Genomic DNA, 20,343 nt, shown 5'->3' on the forward strand with positions numbered 1-20,343 from the left:
GGAATTTTGGAGATGATATGAAGTATTTCACAATCTGCAACGTACCCCCGCCTTCACTCTGAAATCTAGTCTCTTTGAAGATTTACAGTTCACATCTGCCTTCAAATTCACATACACAATTTACCTGATACGGCTTTTGTTATACTACAGGCATTATGATGAAATTCTAAGCACCTGATAAAATGCTCACGAGAGTTGAGGTTTGTGCATGAAATGGTTACAAGCAAAGCAACAACAACAAAATGTAAATCTAAAGGACGGGGCACTGTGCGATACGATTTCCATTCAATAGATTTCCAGTCACAGACAAATGGGAAATTCTCAGATCTCTGGTGTAGACGCCTCCCACACTAACGTCTGCACAGAGAAAGCGTAACCTGATTGTGGATTAAAGTGGAAATATCTTCTTGCAGATACGCTGAGATTGAGCACATAACAAAACACTTATGTAATTGACATTTCAGCAAAAGCACGGTACACATAATCACACTCCATACTCAGAAATACATACCCCATCAGTAATACATCTTATCTACCATTGTCTTACCTTCTTTTTTTTTCGTCTCACTCCCAATTTTTCCATGTATATTTTACAAAAATATTTACCCATTTACATCACAGAGTGCAAAAAAATGAAGACATACGTATAGAATTAAAAAAATTATTTTCTATTTACACCAGTTTCAAAAACAAAACTGAGGCATATCATATAGTGTACAAAACACTGTGAATCAATAAGGCATCAAATATTTAAATTACTCAATAGTATCAATTTCACTGACAAATCGGAAAAACAAAAAACAAACCACGAAATGATAGATTTATCTTCTCATTCCAGATATCTTGGCATGCTGGCAAATCATATTAAAATCAAACAAATGCAATATACTCTCTGCGTCAAATACATTTACAAGATAATAACAAAACATTTGAACAACACAGCATCCGCTTTGGTTGATCCAACTGCAAGAAGGCCATTGTCAATGCTGGACAAAAAATTGGAGGGAATGTCGCAAATACTGTACTCTTTTATCATCATACTTTGAGAGCGGTCACGAACCCTACCAGCAGAAGGTAAGATGAGCTATACCAATGAGCGTAAACAGCAGCCCCTCCCATTCCACACTCCCTCACCCCACCCACTGATCCAAAGTGGTTACCACAAATGAGAATATCCTTGGGAAACTACGATCTGTTACTATGCAAACATCCAAAGTTCTGAGTTTGATACATGAATCCTAAACAAATTGAAAACAGCTAAATACAAAAAAAAAAATAAAAAATGAAAAGGTTGTGAATGCAAACATTACTTGCAGGGCTATCTGTTTTCATTCTATCAATAAGCATTACTGTCCAGAAAGCTTATTTTCCCGGAAACATACAGTGCAGACGATAAGCACAACAGATCGATACATTCTTGTGGAATGTTGGTGAAGGAATAAAATTCCGGCACCAGAGTGGTAATAGTCCCTTTTACTCGGCCAGTAAAGCTTGTCACAGGAATATTGGTAAAGACATAAATGTGAGAACCAGTCCTATTGGAATGATACACATCTTAACAACCCAACAGACCCCTCAAAAATTGCAATATCAATTTGAAATATTGTACGCATTCGTCCAATTGTGTGAGATCCTAGGTCTAATGCATGCGAGAGATGATAAGCATGTTGCAGATCTTGTGTAAGCATCACTACAGAACTCTTTATAATTCTGCAGACAGAAGACTTATCAGAGACTTAATGCATTACCCTGGGTTAGTACCTCCAAGAGATAATGACACCAGAGTGACGTAAACACAGCTGATGGGGGTTTATGCACTCATTGTCGTTCACAGACTCAATGTCGATGAGAGAACCACATTCCATTCATTCACTGACAGCATCGGCCATTTTAAAACACATGAATGTCGCATGTCTGAAATTCTTGATGTCACCACGAAATACTGCAAGAACCACAACTGTACAGACTTCCTTTTTAGTTTGTTTGTTTGCTTTTTTACACCCCAGTTAGATGACGACTAGCTGAAATCAAGAAAACAAAACAAAACAAAAAAACTTGAAACCATGACGACCAATCTGCAGCTGTCAAAGGCATCTAACACAATGCTCATGGTTGATTACCTGTTCGTTGCCTGGCCATCGCCATGGCAACTGCAACAGCTCCCGCCTGCAATTGTTGTTGCGTGTGATTTATCAGAATTACACAAGTCCTGCCTGGATTTATGTATCCTGTAAAGCTGCAAATTCAATAGTATCATTAGGAAACACTTAATATGATGAGACACTGCTAGAAATACCTCGGTCATCACACTTCGCTCGTGCCCACTTGCCCAGTCTATTCTAACCACTACGATGTCCCGGCCATTGAACTTTCTGTGGTTCCATAGATTTTTGTCGCAAGATAAGTCAACACTGATTACATTGCATTTCATTCATTTTTCTCTCATTAGTTTGGTGACCTTTCTAGCATGAATAACAGAGACACATGAACTATATTGAGCCCCAGTGAGTTATCAAGTAAATGTGTATGCCCTCTGAAACAACTATGTTCTCATTTGCACATAGAATATGTTCGCTTTTTTAAAGAGATAAGAATATGACAGTCTTGTCTAAATTATACACATTTTTGATAAATACCTGCTTATCTGTAAGAGGCAAGGGATTACACATAATTACGTAGACAATTTCTTGTGGCTTATACCTTGAGTCTTGGAGAAAAGAGGAATTATTGACTGGCAATCCTACTCGCGTCATGCAACTATCCCATGTCATAACAGATGTCTACAAAGGAGTATTCTCTACATGTACACAAATAGTCTTAAGCATCAACAGGGCTTGCACTATTTGTGTCAAAAATGGAATGCCACAAAAATGGAATGCAAGGAAGTTTTATTCTCAGAAGATATATCATCAGACTTACATACTATTTCCACTTCTGATTTAGTCTATATCACAACTCTTAATTTACCTTTGATCTTGCATTTGGTGCATAAAACAGATCAGTTTTATATCACTTCCTAAACCTTACACATACAATGGTATATATAATTGCTTTTTCTTCTTCTCACAGAGAGAGAAAGTGACTTCTCCAATAACCAATACACTCTAATCCTGAACAATTTTGTTTGGCATTTCTCATAAGCTGTTTTTTTTTTTTAAGTATGTGATTCTGTTTTAGCAGTGTTAGTACCAATAATCAAGCATGAAGATATGATAACGCATTATTTCAGTTAATTAGGAGGACGTGCAGACAAGCTAGAATGGCACAGTTTAGGATTTCTTTTGACAAACAGCAATTACATGTTTAAATCTGTTTAAAATCTTCCCTTATAACCAAGAACGACAAGACTGAATTGCAATCCCTTGTAAATATCACTCACTTGATTACACAAGGATCATGCAGCTTGCTCTCATTCAGCTTTTCTTTGACTCTTCTCTAATTATTCGGATATATGTGCATCATTTTCTTTATTTCTAGTGTCTCTTTTTTTTTTAGGAGGGGAAATACTGAAACATAATTGGTCCTAAGGATGATGATTTCGTATTTCCTGCTAATGTAATGAAACATGAATATCGGTACACTTTTAATCTACTGGCATTGAAGTCAGAAATGAAGTTCCAATGTACTGTTTACACCACAATATTTTACATGCATGATATTTTGGAATGCTTAGGCTTTTTTTTTTTTTTTGCAGGCTATAGTGGTCAAATTTGCAAATGAAAGCCACAGTACCAGAGTAAAAGATGTGCATCATCCTCTTCAGGAAATGGCAAGCGATTTCCCCCCTTGGGATGATTATAAGCACTCCATTCGTGTATACATAGAGGAAGTATTTTGCCGTGTTGCTCAATTTCACAAGCATCAGCTGATTTGCAAAAATGATAAAAGATTACGGAGTATTAATATGGCGTACAATGAATGTGAGGTATAGAAGACTTAGTGAATGCCCCATTAGTCTGAGACTGAGCTGCCGTCACGCTTTTTGCTTTAAGCATATTGCTCAGGCTTCTGGGAAGTCGACTTCTATACCAGAGATCACAATTGGTGGAACGTTGACCACTCTGAGGAGACAACAACACATAAAAGCATTGCCAATTTGAGGAAGACCATACAGTGCAACGAGAACAGCTCACCGTACCTTCTCACAAAGTCAGGCAGATATGCTATGGGGAGCATTTAACTGGCCTGTATGTTTTCGCAGTACAGTCAATAGATGTTTTCACATAATGCGACCAATATTGGTGAGGTGTGAGAGCAGTGAATTAAAAAATGTACCCCCGTTACACATACGGGGCTGGTGCACAAACACATGGTTGCAAAGCAAGCATGTGCATACGAAAGTACTATACGGCTCAATCTGATTGAAAATCAAGCCATATGATCACAATGCCAATATCACAACATAAGCATAAACAAAATATATATCTTCACATCTTGAATAGAATTACACATTTCTTTCATTTTTGTATCATACAAAATAAATTCCATCTTACATTGTGGATGCAGCAAACACACAATATATACAACAAAAGAAGAAGAAAAGGGACAGGCTATAGATCAGATATCCATGGCATTTATGTTTTTTCAATCCTATTCCTGTCCCCACGTGAGTCCAGTCTTATATGGTCCAATTCTATACAAGTCTTGGCCCTTTGGTGGCATTCCTGATCCACAACACTGCACGGCACAACTGGAAGAAGCCGCTGGGAGACTGGTGTCACGTCTCATCATCTGGGTCGTAGTGTCCCTGTGTGGACAGAGGACAGAGAGAAGGGAGTAGACTGGTGTGCACCCACATGAATGACACAACATGCATTGTATAGATAAACGACTTTGCATGCATTTTACTGTCACAAATCTTGGTTCCTCGCAAAATTCACCTAAGTTTCATGTCCATGAAAATGTTTTGTTTCACAGCATATGTCCCACTCATAGAGTTTATTGAGTTTTAAACTGAGAAGATACTAATAATCTTTCCCTGAAGCACATGAGAAAAGAAAAATATGTAAGAAAAAAGACACCAATGGTCTCGTTACTGCCTCATTTATTTTGTGAATGTTTTTATGTCTAAAAAAGAAAGAAAGATAAAATTCAAAGCTGCTGCCATTCTGCTTTTCCCTTTAATGACTGCTGACAGCAAATGTCCATGGTTAGTCTGCCCTTTTTATCCTCTAAAAAGCTTGCTATTAAAGTCATTTCAATCTCGCCTCACTCCCTGCACCCAAAACCTTGAGGAGAAATGAAAGTGATTCTTTCTTTGTTTCTTTAATTCTTTCTTTGAAAGTGCATGCAGTACAACCTGGCCTACGGCAGTTTCTCTCTATTCAAAAGCTTTTTCGCAGAGATCCGCCGAATCAAATCTGCATATCTCGCTGATGGATGCGATCACTTGATCTCGTGTATAATTTGATGGCTGCTTTGAGAGGAGGGCGACGCCTCTCATTTCGAACGGAGGGGAGAGGTTCCTTATCGCAAACCATCGAGAAGGAATTATACATGACTTGTACCATTAAAGACCCGCAGGCTAACAAAACATCCAGGGTCGTATCATATCCTGGGCATTGTCACAGCAATTGAATACAGACCCTGGGAAATCTTATCACCTACACTGTATGTTTCCTGAAAGGCTGAGTACAAAGAGGCAAACCATCAGAAGAAATGGCTATCACATTCTATTCGGTGACTATTCTATAAACAGACATAGTCAAACAGCATACATGAATAGGTAATGTGATATAACTATAATGATACCGGCACTCTCTGATACAAAACAATATCTTGACTTCTGTGCATGACATATTCAACAGAAATACTCCCACATGCCCATTTCACGCTGGCACTCTCTAGCCAAGATTGTATCAAACGTGCTCTTCATGATTTCACTTTGATTTTCGCAACTCCAAACATTCAATAATCAACCATTAAAAGTCAATTATCAAAATTATGCTCAGGTCTTAATTGAAGACCTCAATATAAGAACGACCCAAGTCCAATTTTTGGCCAAATTCAGTTTGACATGGGAAATTGTAGCTTATGCACAGACTCATCTTGTGTATAAATGATAAATCCTAATTACCCCCAGAAGTGGCTGAAATGAATGAGTTAAATCCTATATGAATGTAAGAATGAAGGACTTGGGTCATTCTTACATTCATATTATAGCGCCCTCTCTCATCCTTCTCTCATCTCTATAGCAGAATATCATGTATATGATACAAAGAACGACCCAAGTCCATCACACCTCCACAATTAATGTAAATGTTAATTGTCATAATAATATATGTTCTACTTTGTATATATAATGATGCCTTCCCATCACAGTTAGATAGAATATTATTGGACAAGTAAAAAAGATATGAAGTTTTTTTAAGTTTACTCGAAATGGTCTTCCATGGACTTGGGTCGTTCTTATATTCAGATACTCAATTATCTCTCAAAACCTGGAAGTATTGCAAATCTTCAAGTCAGCATGGCAGCTGGGAGAGAAAAATCTTGATGAGAGCTGCAACTCTACGATCGAGGCATGCAAAATCTCTCTCGAGGATGAAAGCAGGTGTGGCACATAGAATTTACTTCTGGTAGGTTTATATCCACATATGAGATGTTGTTACTTGGTTACCATGGTAACTTGTTAATATGTAGACTGGGAAAAGCATGGGAAGGGGAGAGGAGGGGGGAAATCTATCTAAATGCAGCTATTCCTCTTTATCTCTGAGGATACTAATTTCATATTCATGATAAAATGTCTTACTGAGCTTCTGCTACTTACAGCAGCTTTAATATTCACACATGTCGGATGTTGTAGGCCTACTATTAGCAAGAAGAGGGATGAATTCAAAATGATCGATGAACGGATACTCTAAACAGACAACTAAGACTGATTTTACGATACCTGTGTAATGATAGCTTCTATCATGCTAATAACATCATCATCATCATCATCATCATTTCAATTTTCATTATCTTTATTGTTAGCAATATTACTGTCATTATCATAATCAGCAATTTCTTTTTTTTTTTTTGTTATTGCTGTTGCTGCTTCTCTGATCACAGGGCAGTAATGTACATCTAACTATAACAATATTGCTTTAATATTGTATCATCAAGAGAATAGGACATAGATTGTGTTTCAGCTCAGACTGCTCGGTTCACATATGATGTTCTTGCAACAGTATACAGGTGAAAAGACAAATATGCCAGTTCTGGAGTAATACCCAAGTGACTGTCTACTAAGGGCAGAACCCCCCCCCCCCCAAAAAAAAATAATAATTATAAAATAAATAAATAATAATAATAATAATAATACATGTAATAATAAAAATAATAATGATAATAACAAACAAAGAAAATAAATAAAGAAATGAATTTAAAAAAATAATAATACATGTAATAATAATTAAAAAAATAATAATGATAATAACAAACAAAGAAAATAAATAAATAAATGAATTAAAAACAAATCCTCACCTGTTCTATCTTTTCGTCCAGCATCTTGAAGAAATCTGACTGACTCTTGGAAACTTCCCTGTGGATTGGAAAGAAAGATCGAGATAAAGATGGATGAAAAAGCAGAGAAAAGGAGAGGCATACATACAAGAGCTAATGTAAGAGTTTCAGAGAAAAGACACACCAACATCTTCTTAATAGTGAACTAAATCATAGTTTACTTCAATTGAATCTCTGAAATGATATATCTTTCTCAGCATATGTCTTCATACAGCACTTCTTCTCGGGCTTCACAAAAGCTTTCCTCTTGTTTGAAAACAGTTTTCAAGTCAGTCATACAGAACATTGTATCCATCTTCCCTCATACACACTATTACCATGCATCAGTTCAAAAAAAAGAAGAAAGAATGCATCAAAGAGTTTGTGCATAGATAAACCACATTTAACGTCACTTCATTGATTTTTCCAGAGGTGTCACCAAGTACAAGTACTGAAGGTACAATTTATAAGAAGCAAAACTAATCCGTACCATGCACTATGACTATGAGTATTGCTTGATCTATAGGTTAAACTGCATGGCTCTTTAATAGAGCACGCATTTGCAATTTTAAGCCCAGATTCAGATTCTTCAACTTGGACTACAGGCTCATCAAATAATTATATGCCATGATAAGTGGACCTCAATCTGGTATACTGTATTTTTCAAAAATCAAATGTCCTATTAAATACATTCAAGAGAAGCAAGAGAATGCACATCATATCTCCCAAAACACATGGTTTTTTTTTCTTTTTTTTAAAATTCAAGCGCAAATCTTTATGTCGTATCAGTATCTCTTTGGAGGGATTCATTTATCTCTCAGTGTTTACTCTGATCAAGTCGTACACCTCCGAGCAATTAGTCAGAGGAAAACGGCACGTTTCGGCGGAGTGAAGATTTTCCACTCAGATATTTATTTTCGAGCCCATTCGGTACTTGTCGTCTGTTGAGTCAGCTCCTTCAATAAACATGGAGGGTGCCATAAACCCAATGCAGCATCGAATCTCTGCAGCGAGTCGAGCTCTCGAACATTGTAATAGGTGCTCGTGATATTCTAGCAATGAGGTGAAGAATTGAACCTAAAACATAGCACCTCCTTGCTGTAAGGTGCCTGGTAACAAGATCTACACTCTTTGTGCAAACAGAGCGACAAGCGCGCTGTGTACTCTCTGATAATACAGAGAGAGAGAGAAAAAAAAAGACAAAATCACCAAGTCAAGGTTGCCTTTAACTATCTGCCGACACAGAATGCTGATAATTTAAAGACCTCCCGACCAACACCTCCGATGTTACATCCGTAGTATTCTGTGAGGTTTCTAGAATCTTCACAGTTTCTCTCTGTGCTCTTTATCGCCTCTCTCTTTAAGCATGATAGCCGAGTTCCGTTCAGTGGCACAAGTAGCACACAATGCTGATAAAGACTTCAAGATCTGTCCAGCTGCAATTTTTCATCCATGCATGGGTCTATCAAGAAGTTTCCATAGGATCTTGAAAGGCCTCTCCACTCTGATTCTTCCTTTGTAAAGCATGATAGCTGAGTTCTGGGGGGTGTTTCATCAACGTTTGTCAGCGCTGACAATCACCATAGTAACAGTCAGTGACCAGAGCATCTCATCCAATCAAAACCAAGGATTTTGCTGAAATTGTCAGCGCTGACAAACGTTGATGAAACACCCCCCTGGTTAGCAGCTCAAGTAGCAGAATGACACAACCCACATTTCTCTGAAGTGACCAACCTGCTTATCCTCTACAGAGACCGACAGCGTCCAGCATGAAACAAAGTTCATATCATCTTTGATTGTTGTTGTTGTTGGTGTTTTTGCTGTAGCTGTTGTAGCTGTTTTGTTTTGTTGGCATGATCAGCTCTGGGTACACTGTAGCTAATCTTTCTCTCCGAGGCATTTACTGCAACTACACCAGATTCTCAGAATTGTCTTCATGTACGGAGCTAAGGGATCAAATAGTACCTGGTAATCAACTTCAAATTCCTAGAATACCACTTCTATTCATTCAGAGCCTCTCACTGCTTTTGGACAAAAGGAATGCATGCATAGTCATGTCATTGTACAAAACAAAAACGCAAGTGTCAATTTTGATGATTGTTACAATTAAAGAATGCTTTACTTTTTTTTTCTTCCATTTATTACTTTACTTCTCCCATTGCTCTCTTTGCTTAAAAAATGTAGCTTGAGGCTTACTGGGTTTTTTTTTCCTCAGATTGTTGAGAAAAGTATGATAGGTACATGACATACACACTTCATTAATCAAAGGTGAAGGTTTTGTGAACATAGCCAGCAGGTGATTTCACATCTGCATATTAAAGAAAAATTGATGGTCTCCAGCCTGGAAAGGTAGAGATGGTAAACATGGAACCAAATTGGTGGCACACAGTGATATCTCGAGAGCAACAAAAAGGTGGCGCAGCAACCTGTCAGAAGTTCCCCATCTCCCATTCCAAGCCACAGCTCTGCGCAAACGGAGCTCTTTTCTGATAATTGTCGCCAGGCGAAGAGACGCTGATCTCCCATCAACCAAGAAACTCAATTCTCCTACTCCAGCCCTCGTCCAAATATTTGCCCTCCGAACAGGTCACATAATGAAGTCTGAAAGGGGGGCATCATGAATGCTGGGCAGCAGGGCAAACACATGCCCAGGAAATTACGCAAGGGGGCTAGCTCTCAGGTAACTGGCTTTTTGACTTATACACTTTGTCGAAACCTCAGCTTTGACTGAGTCAACACCGGTGGCGCTCTGCTCCGATCGCCAACTTTTTTGCTGAAAGTGTAATGCTTAAGAGTGTGATTACAGTGTTTTTAGTCATGCAGGCATACAAGACATAGTTTCTGACAAACCACGAAACCCTTATCACTGGGAATAAAAGATGTTTACAGAAAAAAGGGCAAAACCAAACAAAAACAAACAAATTGCAATGCCCTACAGAGGAAAATGCCTTCTTCTTTCAATACTGGGTATAATTAGTCCAAAATAGAGTGTGTCATTGAAAATAAAAGGCAGTCTGCATCGAATGTTCACGCCAGTTTTTCCTGAGGCAACCAAGATTCTACTGTCTGGCAGCTGATGTAATAAAATCACACCTGCCTGACAAATGAATATTGCATAATTTGCCCACAGCAATGGGGAAGTGAGTGGGTATATGATCATATTTTTGGAAAGTCCTGGAATATATTTGTTTGGTATATCAAAACAGATTTAAAATTAACTGCTGCAGTTTGTTTTGATGATATATGTATACACAGAGAAGCAGGTATGTTAAGTCATACAATGTATTCATTTCTCTTTTTCTCCAAGTCCCAAATAATGTTCATAATCACATTTCACAGCAACACAATACCACACTCTCACAAATATCCTAACATAATTGCATCTTTTAGAATGTTCTGCTGACAGCATAATTAAGTACTAGTAGCTATTTTCACACCAGAAACTGGCACACGCAAGTGTGAAATCATACAATCAAAGATGCTCTAGGTTTTTGTTTGTTTGTTGATTTTTTTTTTCTTGACGGCCTCGATTCCGACTCTAAATTGCATGTACCACGACTATAAATAACTGCCCTTCCCTTGATACGTAGCAAAAAATGGCTTTGAAAATAAATAAGACAGAGGAATCGACAAATCAAAGATAAAAACCTCGGCTTGAATCTAAGCACGAGATAAAAATTGTTCTTCCGTCATCAATTTGTGAGCTGTTCTTGGCAGCCTTACAGGAAGTCTGTCATTCACAAAAATGCAGCTGCCGTCCCCGGCTCTGAATCCAGATACTATACCAATGCCGCGAGTGGTGATCTGTAGGCATTCATTCATTCATATCCTGGAGGGGGAAAAAAATGATTTCTACTTGGATAATTAAACTGCCTGGTATATATAGCTCCAAGAGGAAGTGACCACACAATTGTCACTACAGATGTAGAACAAGCTGGAGAAGGAGATATATATCTATTCACATAAATACAGCTGTATATAATCTAAGTACACTTAGATTTCTCTCTCTCTCTGAAGTTACATTCAGCCAATTAACTCTCAGGTGGTGGCGTGACTCCTCCCACATCAACAACTCAATCTCACAACGTCTAAAGCATTACTATAAATGATGCAAGTGAGCTCTTGGCGACGGAAGTGAAATCTCTGTTGTGAGAAATCGTCATATTCTAGAGAGAGGACTATGTAAACCCTGCTCTGACATGGTGGACGGCACAGAATACTCTCCTTTTCAGATAAATAGAAGTGGTGCATAGGCTTCAAAAATGACACTCAAACAAACAATTTACAAAATCCTACTCAAAATTATACAGTATGTTGGAATCCTCCATCAAGGAAATGAGAATGTAGGATGAACAATCACACATACACATAGTATAAAAACAAACATGAACACAAGCACAAACACACACACACATACACACACACACACACAGAGAAATTCACATCAATGTGGAAATGTGCTGTCAACAGAACATTCTAGAAGATGTGATAATAATAGTGGTATCATGATGTCAATCTGATGTGTACCATGGCCTCTACAGTATGAACTTTATATAAATTGGTCTTGTCAAATGAGAGGCTAAAAAGTTTTTCCTTTTATTCTTTCACCTGATTTGCAGAGAGACTCATCTGAGCTCCAAGCAACTCATTAAGTGAGCTTTGCTTCTTAGAGGAGTAACCGTGTTTTGAAAATGAAATGGGACTTTGCACTAGAGGAAGCAATCATCATCTTGCATTGCCCACTCATCTGGGCATCCATACAACCAAAACAATCAGTAATGCAAGGAAAAGGCATCTTTGTGCTTCATTAAAAAAATATATTGAAGTAATATCACAACCCAAAGAGCACATCCTAAACATCAAATCCCAACATCACATCATAACATCACAGCCTTAAATCTCATCCCAATCATCACATTCCAAAATAACATATCCCAAACAACACATCCCGAGCATCTCATCCCAAACATCACATTACAAACATAACATCTTAAAAATCTCATCCCAAACATCACTTCCCAAACATCTCATCCCACCATCACATCCCAAACATCTCATCCCAAACATCAAATCCAAAACATAAAATCCCAGATATCAAATCCAAAATATCACATCCCAAGCATCACATCACAAACATATCATCCCAAACATCTCATCCCAAATACAGTGTATCACATCCCAAACACCTCATCCAAAACATATCTCAAACATCACATCCCAAACATCAAATTACAAACATTACATACCAAACATCAAATTACAAACATCACATCCCAAACATCTCATTTCAAACATCACATCCCAAACATCAAATTACAAACATCACATCCAAAACAACAAACCTCAAATCACAAAAAAAAAACTCATTTCAAACATTTCATTTCAAACATCACAACCCAAACATCACATCCTAAACATCACATCCAAAACATCACATCCCAAACATCATCCCAAACATCACATCCCAAACATCAAATAACAGACATCACATCCTAAACATCTCATGTTAAACATCCCATCCCAAACATTATATCCCCAACATCACATCCTAAAAATCACATCCCAAATATCCTATCCAAAACATCACATCTCAAACACCACACCAAATACCACATCCTGAATGTCACATCCCACACATCTCATCCACAACATGTCATCCTAAACATCTCATCCCTCACATAGTCAAACATACAGAAAATATGTGCATCGATGGGGAAGTACCCTCCTCTTCTCTCGGTTCACACCAACAAAGTTGTGTTACCATAACAGGACTCTGTTTTCATGATGAATCCAGAGTCCAGATGTGTGTGTGTGTGTGGGGGGGGGGGGGAGGGGCAGGGAAAGGGTTGGTGCGCGCCTAAATAGCGGTTTGGCAGCTTAAAGGGGAGAAACATCATCCTGTGTCAGAGCATGGTCAGAGATACACGATAAAAAGCAGCTTCCCACAGCAATAGGTAGATTGTCACAGGCATGGTTACAGGTTTCTATAATCCTCCATCTAGGAAAGAAGTGGCAGAGAAGTTTGACACTTGCTGCCTTCTGAGGACCTATCCCTGCCTACTGGCTTAACATAATGAAGTTTAGTCCTGAGTATACTCAGGCAGGTGTCTAACTACAATAGATCAGAATTGTATGTATGTTATGGAAAAATTAGCTCATCTTCAACAGATTAAAAGTGCATGCCTTTCCACTTCTCAAAGGGTGATGTATACTTGTACATACGCATCATAAGGTACAGGGATACTTCCTAATACAAAGGAAGTACATGTAACTTCGGGAAATTTAAACTTAAATTCACTTTCTCTCCTTCTCACAAAACTTTTTCTTTGCCTAAAGCTACATAATGACAAATAGGTGACTTTTGCTTTGGTTCAAAGTCGTTTGTCCAGAGTTACTAGTTACTGCTAACAGCACCCTGACCTACAGGTCTATTGTGTCTTCATCAAAATCCATATGTCCTTGCATTTCTCATCAAATTTCAAAATGTAAAACATATAACTAAAATTGCGAATGAGCAAGTCCACTCGATGCCATACCACAAATAAGTCACACGCAATTATTCTCGTCACTAAACCTTCAATTCATATGTACATTAAAGCAGATTTAAAGCACTTGTTTGTCTGTCAAAGTCTTGACTATGCAAGGAACAAGTACCCTGGTATAAATACTCAGTGTCATCCAGCTATCCCCGAGTGGTCCTTTAATGAGCGCCCGCTGGATGGCAACGCACACATTTTGATGTCGCATCATAATCAGATACATCTTCATGGAAGCATCACACACGCCCCCAAAGACGGGATCGAGGCAGGCTGCATGCTGTTGTCAAGTTTGTCCTGGAAAGGTTTTCCCCGCCTGGCTGCCATGGCAACAAAACAATCTACAAGATCTTGGGTTTGTTTTCTGTTTAATCTGTTTTTCTTCCCATCTACAGTATTTCACAGCAACCCAATCTGTTCTAAGGTACACTATCTCTGTTTTATTTGAAAAAAAAAAAAAAAAACAGCAACAACAAAGAAAAGTTTTTTTAAAACGCAACTTATTGCTGTCTACCTTTCAACAATGAGAATAATTCCTTTCTCTCAATCAGCATTGTAGTTATGGCAATGGCAGTATTTTACATGAACAGTGTACTGCCATGTAGTCTTGATACGACTTGGTGTCATTTGCTGCACTCATTACATCAAAACAAACTCCAACATGTAATCAGTCTCCCGACAAATGCCAACTAGCATTCCGATTTCTGCCGCACTTTGCACAAATCAAATTACTCGGCAGACTTTAGCCATTGTTTAGGCATCAGAATGGCATATATCCCCAAATAGAAACTGACTGACATTTAGCTCAAAAGGAAAATTCATCTACAAATGTCAAACATTCCAGCCATGCTTAATTCGATCTTGCAAAATTCTGGCATAAAGGAATAAATAAATTTCTTGAAATAGACAAGGTTACTTATGGGCACAACTCAGGCTGAGAGAAAAACAAAGGCAAAAAGTGCATTTTCCTTCTCAATGTGCAAATTGGCTAGACAGCCCATGATTACAATTGTAATCTGATGGGAAAAGCAAGCTCAACATCTGTGAAAGCTTAATCACACAAAAAGTTACAATGTAGCTGAAGCTGATTGCATGGGATTGATTCAATGTACTGGCTTGCATTAGCCTTGTTCACACGGTCACGCTATCATCAATGATACGCTAATTAGCTCCTGACTACAAGCTAGGCTCAGATGGTGCTTACCATCAATGATAGGACTTGTAGTTAGCTAGCAACCGGCTTCACTCAATGATAAAATAATTGCTCAGTTTAAATATCTACATGGACTACAGCCCTTCCCAATGCTAGACCACGATGCAGTCTGGTACAGATTCTGGCAAGTGCTACTGCTATTCATTCATACAGCCATCTCCACGCTGTACTGTGGAAATTTCATAGGAATGAAGATGTGGATGAATGAATGGATGGATGGATGGATGGATGGATGGATGGATGGATGGATGAATGAATGAATGAATGAATGAATGAATGAAAGGATGGATGAATGAATGAATGAATGAATGAATGAAAGGATGGATGGATGAGTGGGCAAATGAGAATTCAAGTGAAAAATGAAAATAAGGCAAAACAAAGAAGGCTTGTCTGAACTTCCCCTACTATTAAGGAACAGCTAATGACTGCTTTATTGGAACATACTCAGGCATCAACAACAACAACAAGATCTCGAGAGCTACAAAGCTGGCAACAGACCAGCAAATAGCTCACATCACCTAAAAAGATCAGGAGTAAACTTGAACATAATTATCATTAAATTCTGTTGTTGGACTCTGCCTATGAATATTTTTTCCAAGGGACTAAAAACTATTGATGCATTCACATAAAATTCACATTAAATTCAATATAAAATCTATATACAATGTAATAGCATACAAAAGTAGAGATAGGATAAAATACAAGGTAAAGTCAATGTCATTATGATTTACTGTAGGGTCTGCAACACAGATATTCATGCTGCATGAGGGGGGGGGGGGGAGGGGAGAAGCTTACCTGTTGTTGTTATAGATGGGACCAGACAATGGCATCTCTTTATGTCTCTTGACACTGGAGAGATCAATCTGCAAAATATAAAACAAAACGAAAAACATATGATATCTCTCACTTTTAGCACACATTAACACTGCCCCTTATGGGACTGCCAGCATGTTCATGAAATTGCATAATCTACTTGGTGAATACAGGCTTCATTATCATCATGCACATTCACAAGTCCTGAGCCCCTATTTCATGAAACATATTAGCACAGCAACTCTTGCTAGAAGAAAACTGCCATGGAAACTTTGTAGTTCTAGACAACCTTGAGAAGCCCAAAGATCTGTGAACACACATGGTTGCTAACAATGCTGGTACCCCATTCCAACCCACTGTCTGAAACATTGTGCAATGATAGATATTGTTTGGAACCAGTACTAAGCTATAACAAAAGATTGTGACATCATCATTTTGATACTATCTTTCATTTGAGCCCTATTTGGTCACACACCATTGTTTACGTCAGTTGTAAAATCATCAAAAGACACTAGATCAGTAAATCTATGACTTGTCCTCGATTGGCAACACACTTTGGAAGATAATTCATGTGGAGGATGAGCACACTTTTGTCTCAGTACTAGCACATTTGTGTACACTGTGTTTTTTCTGACTTTTGAGCAGACTCAGAGAATTCAACGAGTTAATTCCTATCTTTCTTCAATATGAGATATACATTTGTACACCTTATCATTCAGAGTCAGCAATTTATTGATAAGATGATCCTTTCTGCTGCAAATCCCTCCCCCCCCCCCAACATTCGTAAACTGTTCTATCAAACATTTGAATGACTATGAGTCAGGAATTGAAACAGGGGAAATAGACACAAAGAGAGAGAGAGAGAGCGAGAGAGAGATAAACAGATAGGAAAAGATAATCAGGCAGCAAAGAAGACACAGTGACATAAAATAGAATGAATGTTTGAGAAGAGTCCTTGGAAGAAAGGTGAGAAAGTCAAGCGGGAGAGACCATGTAATGGAGCTTGAGAATGCTTGTTTCAAGAACTCCCGTATTAAAGAATGCTGCACCATAAAGAATACAAATTACTCATAGAAAATAAAGAGAGTGTAATTGCAACTGTACATCATAGCCTGACTGAAAACAAAAGAGGCCTCATCATTCGATAATAGGCTCCCAGGGGTGGGAAAAGGTGATTTCGAAGATGAGATGAGATGATGGGGAGATGGGGGGAAAATGGAGAAGTGTTAAGAAATCACACGAGAAGAGCCTCTCCCACTCATACAAACACACACTTGGCGGGATGCAATCAAGCAGGAAATTGCTCTTGCGGAGCGCTTTCTATAACAACTTTCCCTCACTGGAAACGCTGGCGAAAAGATTGGAGTTTACACGCTTCCTGCCAAACTTGGTAGGATGTGGACTGGTAATCAAAGGACGGGTAGACTTCTGTGTCATATCGCTCTGAATCGGAGCGCTCTTTGTGTAAAGTAATCTTATTTTATGAGTGTGAACGGGGCGGTAGTTACTCTCACCAGGCTGTTTCCTTCCTGATGCCTCTGGTTGCCGTGGTTACCATTCACCAGACCGCTGCTGAAGTCGCCCGTGTCCCTCCGCTCGAGACTTGCTTTGGACGGTATGGCAGCTGCATTGTTTGAATCACCTATAATGGCGCGGTGGGATGAAAAAAGTGAGCAGCGTTTATAAGCTTACACCTGAAAAAGTGCAAAAAAGAAAGCAATAAAAAAATATGAAAAGAAAAAAAAATGATGCTGCTCATGTGTCAGAGTTTGCCCAGAACATGGAGTAACCTACCAGTCACATAGTGATACAAATTCTCACTTCTGCATGTGATTATTATCACACTATTAAAGTCTAGACATGAAAGCACAGCATGGCATGACAGCTTACAATTAAATTCATCCAGCATTCATGCATTTGTTTGTTTGGGCTGGGTCGGTTCACTTTTATTTTAATATCAAACTGGCTGATTTTGATGGCGAAAGTAAACACCATTTCCCTTCTATCCCTGCTACGTTGTATATTAAAAATATGCTCCACTGGCATGGAAGTGCTCCCAAATGCATTAACATTTCAGTGCATGTTAAACAAATAGGTCTGTGTTTCAAAAGACAAGAAACAGCATCACTGTTGTTGTGGAGTGTCAGGATTCCTTTAGGGTTTCATCATTTTTTTTTTTAAATCTCAGCAGCAAGGAAGATAATCTTTCACTGACCTCAGATATAAGACAATGTAATACAAGTGCTTGAGGTCAAAACGAAGACTGACCACTGAATTCATAAACACAAAACCATGGGCAAAGGAATCACTGTAGGTGGCTGAATGAATGCAGTGCTGCCCAACTGTTTCTCGTTTGTTTCGTCATCTTTTTTCTCTCTTTTCTTTTCTTTTTTGTTTAGCTGCTGAGTCTTTGTTCCATTACCCAACTCACTGCTCCCTGCTTGCAATTTTTGGACTTGCAACAGATGGCTCTATCTTGTGCATTTCAAACAGTAACAGTGCTTCTTCCTAGCTGTCGTTCATTCTTTTCTGCAAGCTCATGAGCTCTACGAATAAGACATCCATTGTCGCTCTCAATCGCATGTACACGTACTGTGCAACAGGACCTCTCCTCCGTGCTAACAGTAGAGTGCTCACTGAAATCTCATGAACACTTCATTAAACTACTGAAATCTCATGAGCACTTCATTAAACTACTGAACAAATCTGTAGATTTGAACAAGCCGTCCCATTGCTCTCAATGAATTGAGAGCAATATATTGGACGATGGTCTCAGACTTTCACACGTTTAGTACGACACCAATTTGAAAATGTTGCTGGGTATTCCTTGTCCTTTTCATCCAGCTCAAAAAAACAACCAAAAACACGCAAACAATCAAACAAACCATAGGGGGAGGGGGTCTACCAAACTGTTTTGCTTTGTGAAAAAAATGAACCCACCTTCTGGGTACAAACTTCAGTGGAAATTTCAAAACTTCTTGTCCATTTTTATTTTTCTAGTCAAAGAGCTCGGGAGCTGTTTGAGTCACAATCCAAACTGCTGCACTATGAGCAAAGTAACCTTCCTACTGCAGATTTCATATGGTCCCCGTTTTAAAATATCATGGATGTTCTCTTTTTTTTTTCTTCTTTTTTTTAATGAGGTCACAAATTTTCTCATGATGACTGAAGCCATGGTGTTAAATTTGATGTAGACAAGTATGGTATCCATGAAATGTCATGGTGCTTTTTTTTCTTTTTAATGAGCTTGAGGGTCCTTGGTGTAGCAATTAAGTCATTGGGGTATGTTTTGAAGTACATGTTACCCATTTCAAAATGTCACGGGCCTTTTTCTTTTCTCTCTTTCCTGTTTGGGGATCTTTTTTTTTTCAAACAAACTCAAAAGTCCTTGGATGATGACCGAAGTTGTGCTAAATTTGACCTGTCAAAAGTGGGACGTACCTTTGGCTGTTACGGTGTGGTGTCCGTTCTCCTTGGCTCTGACGTCCGAGGCCGAGGTCGATGAGGGTATCCTATCCAGGGGTGGGTTCTTGCCTGCCGAACACCCCATGGCGTTTGTGTCTTCCTAGTCCAGAATCTCGCAGGCTCCGACCGGCAGCTCGAGGGTCGGTTTGACTAATGCATCCAGGCAGGTACCTGTGAGTAGCACCCGCGGGGAAGAAATGTCCGCACTCCTATCTTGTTTAAACAGTCCAGCACACGCTCCTAGGTACCCTACGACATACCTTGGGCATCGGTGGCACAGTTTTGTCAAGAGGTACTCAATAGGGGATAACACTGAATTCTTCCCAAAATCCTTCCAATATAGCTTAAAGAACGGAGCAACATCTAACAAACGATGAAAATTTGCCCTAAACTGGCCCTTCTAAATATTCAACAAATTCCAGTCTCGTAAATATGCATCTATAATGGAAAAATTCACACCCGCAGGCAAAGGTGTGGGCAATATCATAGCAAGCACTCGGCTGCTTCCGCAGAAAACAAAAACTAATCCACTCTAGACGCTGCGATTTTCAGTACAATAGCTGCTTCTTGCTTCTTAATAACTTCTTGACTCGAAGGTGATAGGGAGCAGCAGAAAAGTCGCTCGAGGGACGGTCGGGGAGGTATTGCGTAGATCACGAGCACCAATGTGTAAACTTAATGAGATTTCACTGTTTCGGCAGTGGTAATAGATCAAGAACTCAAAAAGAGTGATGATATTGTATGCCCCGAGTGCCTCTCAATCTCTCCTGCACTGAATTTGGAAGGCAATGTTCATTCCAAGCTGACTCAAGTAGACTGACAACGTTGGTT

At 38.8% G+C, this 20,343-nt stretch overlaps 1 protein-coding gene across 1 annotated transcript; it reads right to left on the reverse strand.

Annotated features, from left to right (window-relative positions):
• Positions 1-4,000: 4,000 nt before the first annotated feature.
• Positions 4,001-19,641, reverse strand: LOC139719835 (uncharacterized). The gene is made up of 6 exons (XM_071631221.1): positions 19,489-19,641; positions 17,562-17,689; positions 16,030-16,097; positions 7,468-7,525; positions 4,722-4,747; positions 4,001-4,061 (listed from the first exon to the last, which is right to left on the reverse strand). Exons 1-6 carry the CDS (start codon positions 19,595-19,597, stop codon positions 4,001-4,003), a joined length of 450 nt encoding a protein of 149 aa, XP_071487322.1. The 5' UTR covers positions 19,598-19,641.
• Between the last annotated feature and the right edge of the window lie 702 nt (positions 19,642-20,343).

Source organism: Diadema antillarum, unplaced genomic scaffold, assembly GCF_040938485.1.
Source record: "Diadema antillarum isolate AM-2024a unplaced genomic scaffold, OU_Dant_1.0 scf00000115, whole genome shotgun sequence".
In the NCBI taxonomy this organism is placed as follows: Eukaryota; Metazoa; Echinodermata; class Echinoidea; order Diadematoida; family Diadematidae; genus Diadema; species Diadema antillarum.